This window comes from Desmodus rotundus, chromosome 5, assembly GCF_022682495.2.
Source record: "Desmodus rotundus isolate HL8 chromosome 5, HLdesRot8A.1, whole genome shotgun sequence".
NCBI classification, from domain to species: Eukaryota; Metazoa; Chordata; class Mammalia; order Chiroptera; family Phyllostomidae; genus Desmodus; species Desmodus rotundus.
In genome coordinates this window covers 37,967,564-37,983,840 of record NC_071391.1, presented here as the reverse complement: position 1 = coordinate 37,983,840, position 16,277 = coordinate 37,967,564, and the positions used below count along the sequence as shown (strand labels likewise).

Genomic DNA, 16,277 nt, shown 5'->3' with positions numbered 1-16,277 from the left:
ACAAAGGCCCTCCCTTCGAGCTTCCATAAGTCAGTTTATATCAATGAGTTCATTTTACATAGTCACGTATGCAACAAAGAAAATAAAGCAGGACAATGTGGAAAGAGTAACTGTCAGCAGGTGGAGAAGTCAGGGAATTCCTCTCTAAGGAACTACCTGCCATGGGAATAGACTTCACAGGAACCAGTCTTGTGAAGATCTAGGGGAAGAACATTCAAGACAGAACTACAAGTGCAAAGGCCTTTTAGGAACAAAAATCCATTGTGTCTGGAGCCCAGTGAGTGAGGAGGGGGTGAGACAGAAGGTTAAACAGGAAGGCAGAATGCTGTGGGGATTGTGAGAATAGAGTAGTGTTTGTTGCCAGTTGGGAAACAAAGCCTGAGAGCCTAATGATGTTTCCTAATGTAGACCCAAGGAAGGGATGGTTTGTTAAACAGGCTGGACCTCACTTAACTACAGACAGGGTAGCACTAGCATGAAAGGATAGAGTCTTATTTCTTTGCTTGTTATATGATAGCCAACAGAGACTCTACCACTTTAGGTGTGGAGGCATGTAAGTGATGTGTTAAATACATTGTTTCAGGAAAGTTTATATATAGTAGCATGTAGAATTGATTTGAAAGATAAGGGAACCCTGGAAGAATCTGTTATTAAACCTGGCACAGATAGATGAGGCTCACAATGAAGCTGGTGGTAGTGCTTATTATATTTCAGATTGAAAACTGATACGACTTAGTGACACATTTTATTTAGGAGTAAAGGAAAAGGAAGAATCAAATATGGCCCAAAGTTTCTAATTTAGCTGACTGGAGTAACAGCAAGTACCAACAAGATTTAAGACCTTTTTAAGGTATTTGTACCAGGACTAAAGGACAGGTGAGAATTCAGCTTTATATACAGTAATTCCTTCCCACTAGTGAATTTCCCTGGCAAGAAGTTTAAGCATTCTTTATTTTGACTTCACAGTGTCTTTACCGCTACTGCGAGAATTTTAGGTCCTATAATGTCAAGTATAACTTCCTTCTATTGAGAGAAATAAGAATAAAAGAGAGCTAGGGATTGAATATACAAGAATGGATGATGAGTAGAGGTGTTTTGCAGGGAAGCTTTGAGAAGAGAAAAACAAAATGTATTCCATTGACATCTGCAAGACAGAAGGGAGCTTCAGTATGTAAAAAAAAAGGAACAGGATCCCAGAGCCCTCAAATAAGAAAAGTATTGAATACTTTAACAGAGGGTCATACCAAAAGAAGAAAAAATGAAAGATTTTTAGTATATTTATAAATTGCATTACAGGAAAGTTATGTTACAGCCTCCTTTTGAATCTAAAAAGATTCTAAGAAGAATCGAGTGAGAAAGTGGAAAGTAATCTTACTGCCAACTTAAGATAAAGATAACCATTAATATTATCCTTATTAATATTAATATTGTCTCTGACATTTTATTTTATTGTATGTAAATTATTTTAAGGACTTTTGTGGGTACATCACAAACTTTAATCCCACCAATCTTATTTTTCCAATCTGATCTTAAGTTCTTTTGTTAGAAATTTGCTTGTTACTGAGACAGTACCTGTAGTTAGGACTAGATAGACTAATGTTTATCAGAAATATATGAGAGTATGTATCGTATCTGGATTATTTTATTTACTTATATTCTCTTTTTAAAACATTTTATTATGGAAAATTTCAAACACTAAAAATAGTGAAATATTGTAATGAATTTATCTGTGCCTGTCACCCAGCTTTGAATATTATCAACTCATGATCAGTTATTTTTTATCCACTCTTGATTTTTTGGAAGCACGCCCCCATCTTACCATCTGTAAAGTATATCTCAGGTCAATGCTAAAATTTCCCCATTTGCCTCATAATTTTTTTAAACAATCTGTTCAAATTAGGATCCAAGTAAGATCCATGCATTGAAATTGATTGATAAGACATTTAATCTATTTTTAATTTCTTTCTTTTTCCCCTTGTAATTTCTTCCTTGAAAAAAAAATATAAAATACAAAAAACATATACATACATACTCGTATATGTGTGTATGTATATGTACATACATATATAAAAAACCGGTATCATTTGTCCTGTAGTTTGCAAGTTTGGATTTTGATGGTTGAATGCTATGGCGTCATTTAATATTGTCCTATTCCTTGTATTTTTTTGTGAGTTAATAACTAGGACAAGAGTCCTGATTGGATTCAAATTTGACAGTTACTTTTCATTCATGTTGCTTTCTTATGTCTTTTCTTATTAAAGTCTAAGTTTCTTCCAAATTTATAAATTGGAGAAAGATTAATGTTTCATTAGATAGTAATAGCTTTAGTTAATATTCAAACTCTACATAGGATCTGACATATTATGATGTTAATATTAATTATGCTTTAAAGAATAAAAATATTTTATAATTTTCAATAATTTTATTTTAATAGGTGGGAATTTGAAGAATCTGAAGAAGATCCAGTGACAAGCATCCCATATCAACTACAAAGGCTTTTTGTTTTGTTACAAACAAGTAAAAAGAGAGCAATTGAAACCACAGATGTTACAAGGAGCTTTGGATGGGATAGTAGTGAGGGTACTAATTCTCTTGTAATGATAAGTATTTCCAATATTCAGAGGAATTCTGGTAGACAACAAAATAACACAACATTTGTGTTAAGAATGCAATCAACTTTTTAAAACATTTTCATTGCTTTTTCCTGGGGTTTAAAAACAACTTATTTTTAATATTTAAGCTCTGAGGAGTAAATTTTTGATTAGTTAAAAATTTTCTGTAAAATAAATGTGGTTATACTCTATTTACATGTACTTAAACTAAACATTTTAAAGTTTGTCATCTTTTTTTTAAACTCTAGTGAAAAATAATGAAAATAGCAAATATCATACATAGCACCATAAAGCATATGTTATTTGTAAATGCTGAGACCCGTTTATTCTTTTCCTGTGATTGCCTTTTAATGATTGTAATGCATATTTTGTGTTGTTTTGAAATTCAGTATTATTTTTTGTAGACTTCTGAATGTTTCTGACATTTGTTTTTAAACAATAATGTTTTATTACTAAACTTATTGCTATTTTTAATTAAATTTTGTCTTAAAATAGCTTGGCAGCAGCATGATGTACAAGAACTGTGCAGAGTCATGTTTGATGCTTTAGAACAGAAGTGGAAACAAACGGAACAGGTAATTCTCTTAAGTTGATGGGAGTGTTTTCTAATACATCATTTATTACCTTAAAGTGATTTCTATTTATTGGAATGTTTTGGCTTGGTCATAGTTCAGTTGTGAAGGTACTAAAATGAGGAGTTGAAAATACTAGGTTCTCAGTTGGCCATTAACTGAGTCATAAAAATCCTCATTAAACCACTGTAGACCTCAGTTTCCTCATCTTTATTTTAAAATAAGGAAGTTGGGCTCTATTATCTAGATGGTTTCTTTTTAGCTAAAAACTATGTAATTCATATATATATTCTACATATGTATATATAATTTAGGGGGATGGTTTTTGAACAGAATTTCCGGATATTTACTAAGTAAATTGTCTTATAGTCTGTAGCACATTATGAAGTATATTCATTGAGCATTACCTTTGTTTTGAGCAATGAGGTATAGTCATAGGCTTTTGACGTTTCGAATTCTTGTTATCCTGACCCTGTTCTTCTTACCCAAAAGAAGATGGAACAGGTTTGGAAGATGGAAAAACATTCGATATGTCATTGGTATGAGGGGTAACTAGTGGATGTAGTAATAGAGAATGACAGGGATTAACAAAGCGGGGCAGGTGGAGAATCTGGACAGTAGCCTGGAGCGCTGATGTCTCCTCTGAACTATTATGATAGCTTGGACCAGAGTTTTTTAAGCTGTAGATTGTGATCCGTTCATGGGTTATGAAATCAGTTTAGTGAATCTATACCAGCACTTTAAAAAAAATGTAGAAAAGTGTAAGAGAGTATCACATAAGTGAGGGCAAGTATTGTTGTTATATAACTTTTGTTACAATTATATATACTGGGTTGCAATGGAAATTACTTTCTTTCTGTGGGTTACTATCAAAACTGAAAAAACACAGGACTGAACCACTAGAAATGATACAGAAGACGAAATCAAATGTGACTGGGGCAGGTGAATGAAGAAGGCTTTATTAAATATTAGAGTAGACAGTGATGGTGGATCCTAGCTGGAAGGATTTAAGACCTAGACATTTGAAGAGAGGTAAATTTATGAAAGAGGTAAACTGCAATGTGCTTTCTTCTTTATTCTTAAGAGATTTGAAAAAAATTTTAAGTTTATTTAGTGATCTAGCTTCTCTACATAACCCTGTGGGATTGTACTTTAGTAATTTATGTAGATGGTACTAGTGGCCTGTTTCTTTTTCTGAAGATATCCTCCTTCTTGTTACATCCTTCTATGGGTCAGTACTTTCAGTTAGATCAGCTGGAGCATTCCTACTGCGTCCCAGAGTTTGGGTGCAAAGAACCTTGAGGGAAGACATTCATTCACATGGAGGGTCCTTACTTAGGAAGTTATGTGCCTTATTTGGGCCAGAACAGCCCTAGTTGGCTGAGTTTGGGGGATTAGGTGAGAAATCCATTCTTTTAGGTGAGGATATTTTAAGGGAGATGGAATTTAAGGTTTTTTAAAAAATTTTTCTATACATTTTTAAAAAGTTATAATCTTTCTTAAAATTGTTTTACATATGTTACTGAAAGTTAAAAAATTTTATTTGAGCTAGCAGATAGGATTTTAGAAATCAGAATGTAGTATTGTAAGAGTGGTGATATGCATATATAAAGCTATAAAAACAGCCAGTTATTTGTTTCATTATTAATATGCCTAAAGTGATAGATTAGGATGTATTTTCAGCTAACTGAAAAGATATGAGGCTTAATAGTATAATAAATTGGTCATTGATTTCAACAGAACATTTTTTAATAGTGAGGTTTTTAATATATGAGAATTGAAGTAGTTAATTTTTGTACATTGATTTTTAAATTAATGTTAATCTAATTTTACTGATTTTTAATTGATTTTTATCTAGCCCTGATTTTTTTCCATTGGATTTTAGGTAAATCTTAAATTAAAGCTTTCTTAAAAGCTCAACAAAATGAGTATCATTTAGAAATTTCATTTTTAAAAGTATGAGTTGTGTTTTCACATATTTAAAAAAATTTTTATACTTTAAAATGTAAATGTTCTTATTTTTAGGCTGATCTTATAAATGAACTATATCAAGGCAAGCTGAAGGACTACGTAAGATGTCTGGAATGTGGTTATGAGGGCTGGAGAATCGACACATATCTTGATATTCCATTGGTCATCCGACCTTATGGGTCCAGCCAAGCATTTGCTAGTGTGGTGTGTACCTTTCCGCTGACTGCTTGTGTATCCATATGCAGAATACATAATAGCACAGTGGTATAATCTATCATAAGGTAAGTATCATCCTAGATACACCTTCTTGGGTTGTTAGTCATTCCTGCATTTAAACTAGCAAGATCTAGAAGATTTTTGACCCTTCAGTGAGTCCTAATAGTGCATGTGTAAAAGAGAAAGTGAATGCATGTGTACTGCCTTATGGCTCAGTATTTTATTCTTTCTGATAAGTGACTAGATTATTTCACTTTATTTTTACCTCTAAACAATCTATTCTATAAGTGCTCTTTTGTGACCTTTGTTTGCATTGGAAGATATGTTTTGTTTTGAGGGCATTTTGTTCCATATGATTTTTTTTTAATCCTCACCTGAGGACATACTTACTGATTTTAAAGAGAGGAGAAGGGAGGGGGAGAAAGATGAGAGAGACAATGACATGAGAGAGAAACATTGATTGGATGCCTCTTGTAGGCCCTCCCAACCAGGGACCGAACCACATCCTAGGCATGTGCCCTGACTTGGAATCGAACCTGTGACCTTTCGGTCACAGGTTTACGGGATGATGCTCCAACCAGCTGAGCCACACTGGCCACTGCTGTTCCATACACTTTTAAAATTGGAAGAATAACATTCGGTTTTATGATAACAGAGGCCACATTTTTTAATGGAACATCTCTATTCTAAAATTTAATTTAAATCCATGCATTGTAGAAGCACAGATAATTTCAAGAATCCGAACTATATATGGTTAGTTTATTTATATATTGAGTATATAAGTGGGAGATTAACATTTTCCTAGTTTTCCTGTTATCCATTTCTTAATTGCTTTCTGGTAATTTTATTATTGTATTTCATCATTATGTGTGTTTACTTATATGAAAGGAGAGTCATGGAAGGAGTTAGTTGATATTTAAAATGAGAGTGTTCAGTGACATTTAGCAAGGGGAAGCTTTCAGAGCTAACTGAGACATCTAAAAACGTAGAATTTCATCATGATGTCCTTTGGGTCTTGTTTATGCTTACAAGCTGATGGTGGCTCTTAGCTAAAAATCAGTGTTTATTTTTTTAAGTATATTTTATTGATTATGCTATTACAGTTTTCCCAATTTTTTTCTCACCTTTATCCCTGCTCTGCCCTGTACCCCCTCACCCTCCAGCATTCCCCCACCACCTTAGTTCATGTCCATGGGTTGTACATATAAGTTCTCTGGCTTCTCTGTTTCCTATACTATTCTTAATCTCTCCCCATCTATTTTATGCCTACCAATTATGCTTCTTATTCCCTGTACCTTCCCCTCCCCATTCTTATCCTCCCCCTCTCCACTGAAAACCCTCCATGTGATCTCCATTTCTCTGGTTCTGTTCCTGTTTTAGTTGTTTGCTTAGTTTTTGTTTTTTAGGTTCAGTTGTTGATAGTTACGAGTTTGTTGTCATTTTACTGTTCATAGTTTTGATCTTCTATTTCTTAGGTAAGTCCCTTTAACATTTCACACAATAAAGGCTTGGTAATGATGAACTCCTTTAACTCTGCCTTATCTGGGAAGCACTTTATCTGCTCTCCCATTCTAAAATGATAGCTTTGCTGGATAGAGCAATCTTGGATGTAGGTCCTTGCCTTTCATGACTTTGAATACTTCTTTCCGGCCCCTTCTTGCCTGTATGGTTTCTTTTGAGAAATCAGCTGATAGTTTTATGGGCACTCCTATGTAGGGAACTGTCTCTTTTCCTCTTGCTGCTTTTAAGATTCTCTCTTTATATTTAATCTTGGGTAACTTAATGATGATGTATCTTGGTGTGTTTCTCTTTGAGTCCAATTTCTTTGGGACTCTCTGAGCTTCCTGGACTTCCTGGAATACTATTTTCTTCACCAGATTAGGGAAGTTTTCCTTCATTATTTGTTCAAATAAGTTTTCAATTTATTACTGTTGTTCTTCTCCTTCTGGCACCCCTATGATTTGTATGTTAGAGCACTTAAAGTTGTCCCATAGATTCTTAAGCCTCTCCTCACTTTTTTGAATTCTTTCTTCATTCTGTTCCAGTTGGATGTTTCTTCCTTTTGTTCCAGATTATTGATTTGAGTCCCAGTTTCCTTCCTGTCACTGCTGGTTCCCTGTATATTTTGCTTTATTTCACTTTGGGTAGCCTTCATTTCTTCCTTCATTTTGTGACTGAGCCCAATCAGTTCTGTGAGCATCCTGATTACCAGTGTTTTGACCTCTGCATCAGATAGGTTGTCTATCTCCTCATTACTTAGCTCTTTTGCTGGAGTTTTGATCTGCTCTTTAAAAAAAAAAAAAAAATTTATTTATTTTTAGAAAGAGAGGAAGGGAAGGAGAAAAAAAGGGAGGGAAACATCAATGTGTGGTTGCCTCCCACATGGCCCCCAGTGGGGGACCTGGCCTGCAACCCAGGAATGCACCCCAACTGGGAATCGAACCAGCGACTCTTTGGTTCGCAGGCTGGCACTCAGTCCATTAAGCCACACCAGCCAGGGTTGATCTGCCCTTTCATTTGGGCCATATTATTTTGTCTTGGCACACCTGTTATGTTGTAAGGGGCAGAGCCTTAGGTATTCATCAGAGTGGACAACCCAGCTTGCTGTGTTGTGATGCTGTCAGGGAGGGGTCTGAGAGGGAACCATGCCACTGGCTTGCTCCACTCTAGCCCTACTTTCTAACAAACTCTCCTGTGAGACTGGGAGTTTCTCCCACCGTTGCAGCCCCCACCATGTTTTACAGCTAGCTTTGAGTCTTTAATTTCCCATTCAGCTAGCCCTGCCTTGCCCGTTTAGTTATCCTCTCTGCTGGACTGCCTGTCTCCTGTCTCTGCCCCTCCTACTGGTCTGGGTGAATGTTTCTTTAACTCCTTGGTTGTCGGAGTTCCATGCAGTTTGATTTTCTGGCACTTTTGGTTGTTTATTGTTTTTAAATTGGTTGTTGTCCTTTTGGTTGTACAAGGAAGCGAAGTGTTTCTACCTACATCTGCATCCTGGCCAGAACTCCTAAAATCAGTGTTTTTAAAGCTAGTTCATACTTGATCTTCTAAAATAGTGCTGTGTGTATGGTTTAGTCCTCTGGTCTATAGAACCATTGATCCCTTTTTTCTCTTTTTTCTTACTTTTGTATGGCTCTCAGAAATAATCAGCAAGCAGTTATGGAATCTATGAGTGAAATCCAAAGTAAAAGACCTTTTCTGGGTAGCGGAAGATAAGGTCCCCTTCTTTCCTCCACTACTTTTAAGTCCACTTCCTGAATAGATTTGAAAAATTTTGTTAAGTGCTCAATTGTACCCTTCATAAACTGCCATCCTAGGTATATGAAATTGGCTGTGGTTTGAGTAACTAGTTTTGTTTTTCATTTTTGTTTTGCTTTTTCTTTATTTTGGCAGATAGAAGTGATAAACTGAAAAACCATTGGAAATTGGTTAACACTTGTCTTTCAGTGATTAATGTCCTATCTCTTTTTAAAATATGGGCATTTTTTAGCAAAATATACTAGGGAAATATTTGATAGGCCCAAGTGATATAGAACATTTTTTCTCCTTTGTTTACAAAAGTATTTTTATGAAGGATTTTTCTCATATACATTTAGGTTTTTTATGTATTAATTGAATGTTGAGGAAGCTAGTTTTATTTGTTTTGTTGCATTGCTATATTTGAGTATTCAGCAAATACAATTGCTTAGCTAATATTTTTGTCATGATTTATTCACCTACTGAATTGCCACCACTCTCTTAAGTACATTATAGACACAGCAATGGAGCAATTTGGAGAATATTTTTGGAGAATTGAAAAAAGCCACATTTCTAAGTGAAATCTTCCAAAGGTAATATCCTCCACTGATACAAGGATGGTGGTAGTGGTGATTCAGTGGGAGTTGGAAGTTTTATCTATGAGGCAGTATGTGAGCAGGTTTTCAGCACACATGCGCTAGTAGGGCTTGCAGAAGGCAACTCAAAACTTCCTAGAATTTGCTGGAATCTCTTGAGGGAAATAACAGCAGGCGAAACTACCCAAGATGGGGTTCTAAGGAGGATACTACCTTCAGAAAACTTTAGTTAGAGGTAAGTGATTTCCCATTATTTTCTGAATTCAAAACACTTCTTAATTCACAGAAATCATCATATAGCATCTAAGATTAGTTTTATATCACTGCTTGCCATTGTGTATTTTATTAATTTTATGTGTTTAAAGAATTGATATAAATGTGTATTATAAAAATCTAGTTAAAAGGAGCATTATAAAATCTTATTCAGAGTATATTTTATATTTGGCCATAATTCAAATTGAACTTTTTAAAAATTTATTTTCCGACTTTTAATTTTGGATTCTGGTATTTTGTCTTATCAGATGTATACCCACACAAATACTAACACAGACATGTACATAAGTGCACAACATTGATGGTTATATGTTCTGTTCATTGTATGTTTTGTTCTGTGAACCACTGTAGTATAGATGTGTATATATACAGTGAGGTTGAATAAGACCTGATGTTTAATTTCAGATAGTTAAGTTTGAGGTTCTGTTAAAAATCAGTGGGTTTTTTTTTTTAACCTTCATCTAAAACATCCAGTTTCTGGAGTTTTTCTTTCCATGTTCAAATAAATTTCTTGAGAATAATATTTAATATTAAAATATGACTGATATTAACACTTAGCTACTTTATCCTTATACCATCTGTAACCAATTTTTATGGTAGTTTTCAGCATGATTGATAGAAGACTTCTTTTAATGAGTACTAGAATTGCCTATAGTTTTTGAAAAATGCTTTTCACCATTATGTTTTCCTTATTGAATTCTTTAGTTATTATAACTGTGGTATTTATTAAATTTCTGGCCTTCATTTTACCTGGCCAAGTAGGGCATCAGTATTTAAGGACTCTCCTGCCTTTCTCTTTCTGTCAGATTCGATTCTGTTCAACACTAGTCTCCAGTGGGATTTAAGAGATGTTTGAGAGATGGTTTCTTTGATTAAATTTGGGAAACTGTGTACCTATAGTCCTCTTTGTGAAGTTCAAGGTGCATATTTTATTTTAAATTCCCCAAGGATTGCTATAGTAGAGAAATTTGTTTAACTGTGTTTAACCTAGCATTGTCTCTCTCTGTGGGACATCCGTTAATATTTCAAGGGACACTTGGATTCTGAGGAACAGCTATTGGGAAGCACTGCAGTAGATTAAGATGATTTAAGGACTATTTCTACTTTGTTACATTAACATTTATGTCCTTGGGATGTTGAGGGGAAATGAGAATACTAAAATACATGTTTTAATTTCCTCATCTTTTATAAATTTTGTTATTACTCTTAAAAAAACATCAGCTGGAACATTGTGTATTAGTCTTTTTTAAAGTTTTGTTCTTAATGATTTATTAGGTAATTGGAACCTTTTATTTTCACTGATTAGAGCTGTTTGTATACAACCAGTCTTCCTGAATTTAATAATCAAAGGAACCTTGAATTGGTGTATTGCCAGGCAAATTTGAGAATGTATTATAAGGAGATAGTCCTAAATACAGAATATATTCTAATGATATATAAAAATTAGAAATATTTTTATTGGTTAATTATGAAAGCTTATTTCACAAATTGGACAAAAACGATAGAACCTCATATGTTCGGTATTAACAGGAGAGGCGCTTTTCTATTTAATGGTAAAATTTTCAACACTATATTTTATGGGTATCGTTTTGTTATTTAACATATTTATTTAGTTGCCTACTCTGACTGGCGCTATTCTAGGCCATTTTCTATTAGGATACTTTTATTCTATTATTGGGTAAGTACATCTAAATATCTCTTTATTGTAACAATATGTGTTCAAAAGTGTGAAATGGGTTTAGCTGTATAGTTTCACATAGTGTCTTTGGAAAGATCAGATTATATAAAAGACATTTGTTTTGTAAGTAAACATAGTTTATTGATTGTTTTAAAGTTTTGAATGGATAATTGTTAAATTTCTAAGTATTTATGAAATCATAAGATATCAACTTGTACTGCACACACATTGAGGTCCTCAGACATACTCCCTGATTTAACAGGTGATTTGGACATTCCAGTATGGCTGGTTCAGTCACAATAACTCATTTGGATGGTGGAGTGGTCCAAATTTGTAAGCATTACATAAAGAATAATCTCTTTTACAGACTCTACCCTCATTTTTCCAGGAATTTCTGTGGTTAGACCTAGTGGGAGCCAGTTTAAAAAGTGGGGATTTCTGCTTTCAGGAAAATGCAGTAGATGTACAATTCCCCTATTCCTTCTGCTAAAACAACTAAAGGTCTTGAACGTTATATATAAAACAAACATAAGAAGACTCTGAAAAGTTGAGAAAAGGCATTAAGACTAGTTACCTTAGGACTCAAAGAATGACATGGAGTGAGTTCCTTGGGTTTTCTTTCTGCCTAATATATCTGAGACTTGGAGCTGAAGAATTTGGCAGCCTGGAAACAGCAGTAGGCACAGACTAAAAAGCCTACTTTCTCTAATCGAAAGACCAGGGAGAGGACAGTCTAGTAAGGCTCAAAGCATTTATATAGTGTCTGCTCTGCTCTAGCCAAACACCACAGGAAGACTTTGACCCCTGCCCTACCCCTTGCCAGCCAAGGCTCGTACGGATCCTAAACTTCCACCCTCATCAAATTATAACAAAGTTCTCCAACCCTGCACCAGGGTGGTTTCAGAGAAGGCTGAGTAGCTAGCTACCCAGGAGTTTCATCTGTGCTGGGCAGTAACTAATTTTCCCACTGCCATTCTCCTGTTTCCCTGGTTCACTGGTACCAGAGACTGCATAGGGAGCCTGGCCTTAAGGAGGCGTTCCTTTTTCTCCCCACTGGAGTGATGCTTAGTAGGGGAGAATCAGGACTTTCACCACCTCCCGCTAGTAAGGAACTTAGCCCGCTCACAGCCAAAGTGACATCAGCAGAGGCCTACTAAGCAGCCAGAATCCATACTCTTGCCCAGTAGTAATGAAGAGCTTCTCCTGAACTGAGGTGACAACAGAGGCCAAGTGGGAAACCTAGACTTCTACTTCCACCTGACAGTATGAAGCAGGAACCTTTCCCAGCTGGAGCAGTGTCAAATGAACCAGGTAAATCAGAAGATTTAATAAGGTCCAGAATACCTAAAATGTTCAGGTTTAATAAAAAAAAAAATCACTCTGTGTACTAAGAACCAGAAATATCTTATTTTGAGTGAAAGAAGAGACAATCGATAGACATAAACACTGAAATAACCGATGTTAGAATTATCTGACAAATATTTTAAAGAGCCATCATAGAAGTACTTTAATGAGAGATTCCAAACCCACTTGAAACAAACAGTCTCAGGGAAGAAATAGCAGATACAAAGAAAAATGAAATGAGAATTTAGAACTGAAAAATGCGGTAACAAAATAAAAATCTCAACAGATAGGTTCAACAGCAGAATGAAGAAGATAGTGGGAAGCATCAGTGAATTCACTTCAAGATGGAACAATAGAAATTGCCCAATCTAAATAACAGAGAGAAATAGACTGGGAAATAAAGATCCTCAGAGACTTATGGGACTCTATAGTCAAAGATCTACCATTTGTTTCACTGGAGTCCTGGAAGGAGAAAAAAAAGAAGGCAAGCCTGAAAATACTCAAAGAAATAATGGTTGAAAACTTCCTAAATTTGGTAAAAGGCATAAACATACAGATTCAAGAAGCTGAGCAAACCCCAGATGAGATAAGCCAAAAGAATTCTACATCAAGTCCAATTATAATCAAACTTCTAAAAACTAGAGACAAATAAAATATCTTGAAAGCAGCAAGAGAGAAAAGGCACTTTTTCATATAGGGAAAAACCACTCTGATTTTTCATAAGTAGATTTATCATCAAAAACTATGGAGGCCAGAGGGAAGTGGCACATTTTTCAGGTGGGTGTTGAAAGAACAGTGAAAATATTCTTAAGGAATGGAAGGGGAATCAAGACATTCTTGGATGGGGGACCACTAAGAGCATTTGTCACCAGCAGACCCAACTGTAAGGACTGGCTGAAGAAATTTCTCTGAACAGAAAAGGAATGATTAAAAGGTAGGTGTCTTGGAGCATTGGGAATGAAGAAAGAACATGGTAAGCAAAAATTGGGGTAAATAGAATTGGCTTTCTTTCTCCTCCTGACTATCCTAAATTATGTTTGATGGTTGAACCAAAATTATCATACTGTATGATATGATTCTAAATATATAGAGGGGAAGTGTGTGAGAAAATGATATTTAAATGGGAGAGGGAGAGAGGATGTAAAGGGAGGTAAGGTTTCTCTGCTTCACTTGAACTGGTAAAAGGAAGGCACCAATAGGCATTTATATGTATATAATATAATACCTAGAGCAACTACTGAAAAAGAGATACCTTCAAAACAGGGTAGATAAATCAAAATGGAAAAATATTCAAGTACTCCACAGGAAGGCAGGAGAAAGAAAACAAAAAAACTAAAATAGTGAATTTAATTACATATAAATGGTCTAACTATACCGACTAAAAGGTAGAGATCAGCATATTAGATTTTAAAAAATGACCTAGTAGTATGCTATCTACAAAAATCCCTCCCAAGTATATTGGTATAGGCAAGACAGGGGCATTTTGTAATGATAAGAGGGCCAGTTCATCAAGAAGACAGCAGCCCTAACTGTGTATGTACCAAATAATAGAGCTGCAAAATATATGAAGCAAGAACTTCCCCAGCTAAAGGGAGAAATTGACAGATGCACAGTTGTATTTTGGAACTTCAGTGCCCCTTTCTCAAGAATTGATAGGTAGAACCTCTAGACAGAAAATCAGCAAAGATAATAGAACTCAACAGCACCATCAACCAACAGACTCTAATAGACATTTATAAAATTCTGCACTCAACAATAGCTGAGTCTTATCTTGGTACTAAACCAGACAAAGACAGTTACAACCAACCAACCAACCAAAATTATGGCCAAGCCAATGTCCTTAAGATATATAGATAGGAAAATTCTTACCAAAATATTAGCAGGTAGAAATAAGTAATATATAAAAAGAATTGTATACCATGGCCAGGTAGAGCTCATTCCAGGAATTCAAAGCTAATCAGTATTTTTAAAAAATCAGTGAGTTAATATACCAAAAGAAGAAAGTTTACATGATCACATCAATTGACTCAATTGTTAAAATTCTATAAACATTCATGATAAAAATGTAGATACTAGGAATAGGTTAATTTTGCAACTTGATAAAGAACATATTCAAAAAACGTACGGCTAACACAATACTTCACAGTGAAAGACTGCTTCCCCCCTAGAATGTCAAGGATGTCTACTTTCAACACCCTTATTCCATATAGTACTAGAAGTCCTAGCCAACACAGTAAGGCAAGAAGAGGAAATGAAAGGCATACCAATTGAAGAAATTAAATTGTCCCCACTCTTGATTTTAGATAACATGTTTTATGTAAAAAATCTCTAGATATAATAAGTGAGTTTAAGCAAAGTAGCAGGTTATAAGATAAACCTGCAAAAATAGTTGTGTTTCAAAATACTAACAAAGAACATGTGGGAAGTGAAATTAAAAATACAATACCTTTACAGTTATGGAAAAAGATCTATATATTAGAAACTACAAACTGAAAAGAATATTTAAATAAATGGAGAGACATACTTTGCTCATCGATTGGAAGATTCAACATAGCAAAGATGTCCATTCTCCCCCCAGATTATAGTTTTAATGCAGTTCCTTTCAAAATATGGCAAGATTTTTTATATACACAAGTCCATTCTAAAATTTATGTAGAAGGCAAAGGAACTAAAATAGCTAGAATTCTGGAAAAAGCAGAATAAAGTTGGGGAATTCAGTCTACCTGATTTTTATATAGTTATAGTAATAAAGGCTGTATGGTGTTGATGGAGGGATAGACGAAGAGGTTAGTGGAATAGAATGGAAAACACAAATAGTTTCAACAAGTATGCCCAACTGACTTTTGAGGAAGATACTAAAGTGATTAAATGGAGGAAGGATGATCTTTTCACTGTATGGTGTTGGAACGATTAGACATCCGTAAGTACAAAAAAGAACCTCTACTTAAACCTCACGTTGTGTATAAAAATTAGCTTAAAATGGATAATAGACTTAAAGTGTAAAGTTATAACTTTTAGTAATATAAATAGGAAAGAAGTCCTCCAGATCTAGAATTAAGCTCTGTGTTCTTAGGTTTGATTCCAAAAGTTGGAAGTTATCAAAATTAAAAATTTGGTCTTTGAAAGCCCATGCAAAGAGGATAAAAATAGAAGCTATAGACTGGGAGAATATACTTGCAAACCACATATCTGACAAAGGACTAATTTATAGGATGCGTAAAGAAGTCTCAAAATACAATAGTAAAAAAAAAAAAAAAAACCAAAACCCTCAAACAATCCATTTAGACCATTGGCAAAAGATATAAACATATTATTGAAGAGGATATACAGATATTAAATAAATACAGGAAAAGGTATTCAATGTCACTAGGGAAATACAAATTGAAACCACAATGAGAGTATCATTCTGTACTCACAGAGTGCTTAAAATAAAAAATAATGATGGCACTTAAAGCTGGCAAGCGTGTGGATGAAATAGATCATTCACATTTTTGGTGGGAATGTGAAATGTTACAGATAGTTTATTATAAAACTAAACATGTAATTACCATAAGATCTAGCAATTACACTCTTGGTTATTTATCCCAGGGAAATGAAAACTTATGTTTACACAAAAACCTGTTCACAAATGTGCATGGCATCTTTATGTTAATATTCCAAAGCTAGAATCAGCCCAGAGGTCTTTCAACAAGTGAGTGATTAACAAACTTGTGTATACAAATCATAGAATACTACTCAGCAATAAAAAGGGAAAATTATTGACACACACAAAAACTTG

At 34.6% G+C, this 16,277-nt stretch overlaps 1 protein-coding gene across 2 annotated transcripts in view; it reads left to right on the top strand.

Annotated features, from left to right (window-relative positions):
- The window catches only part of USP47 (ubiquitin specific peptidase 47), a 103,916-nt gene that overhangs the window by 47,460 nt on the left and 40,179 nt on the right, over nt 1-16,277 (top strand). For both annotated transcript variants that reach the window (XM_024558970.4, XM_045194312.3), the window contains 3 exons: nt 2,435-2,580; nt 3,108-3,187; nt 5,210-5,359. In XM_024558970.4, coding sequence (XP_024414738.1) covers nt 2,435-2,580; nt 3,108-3,187; nt 5,210-5,359 — 376 coding nt within the window. The remainder of the gene's footprint in view (nt 1-2,434; nt 2,581-3,107; nt 3,188-5,209; nt 5,360-16,277) is intronic.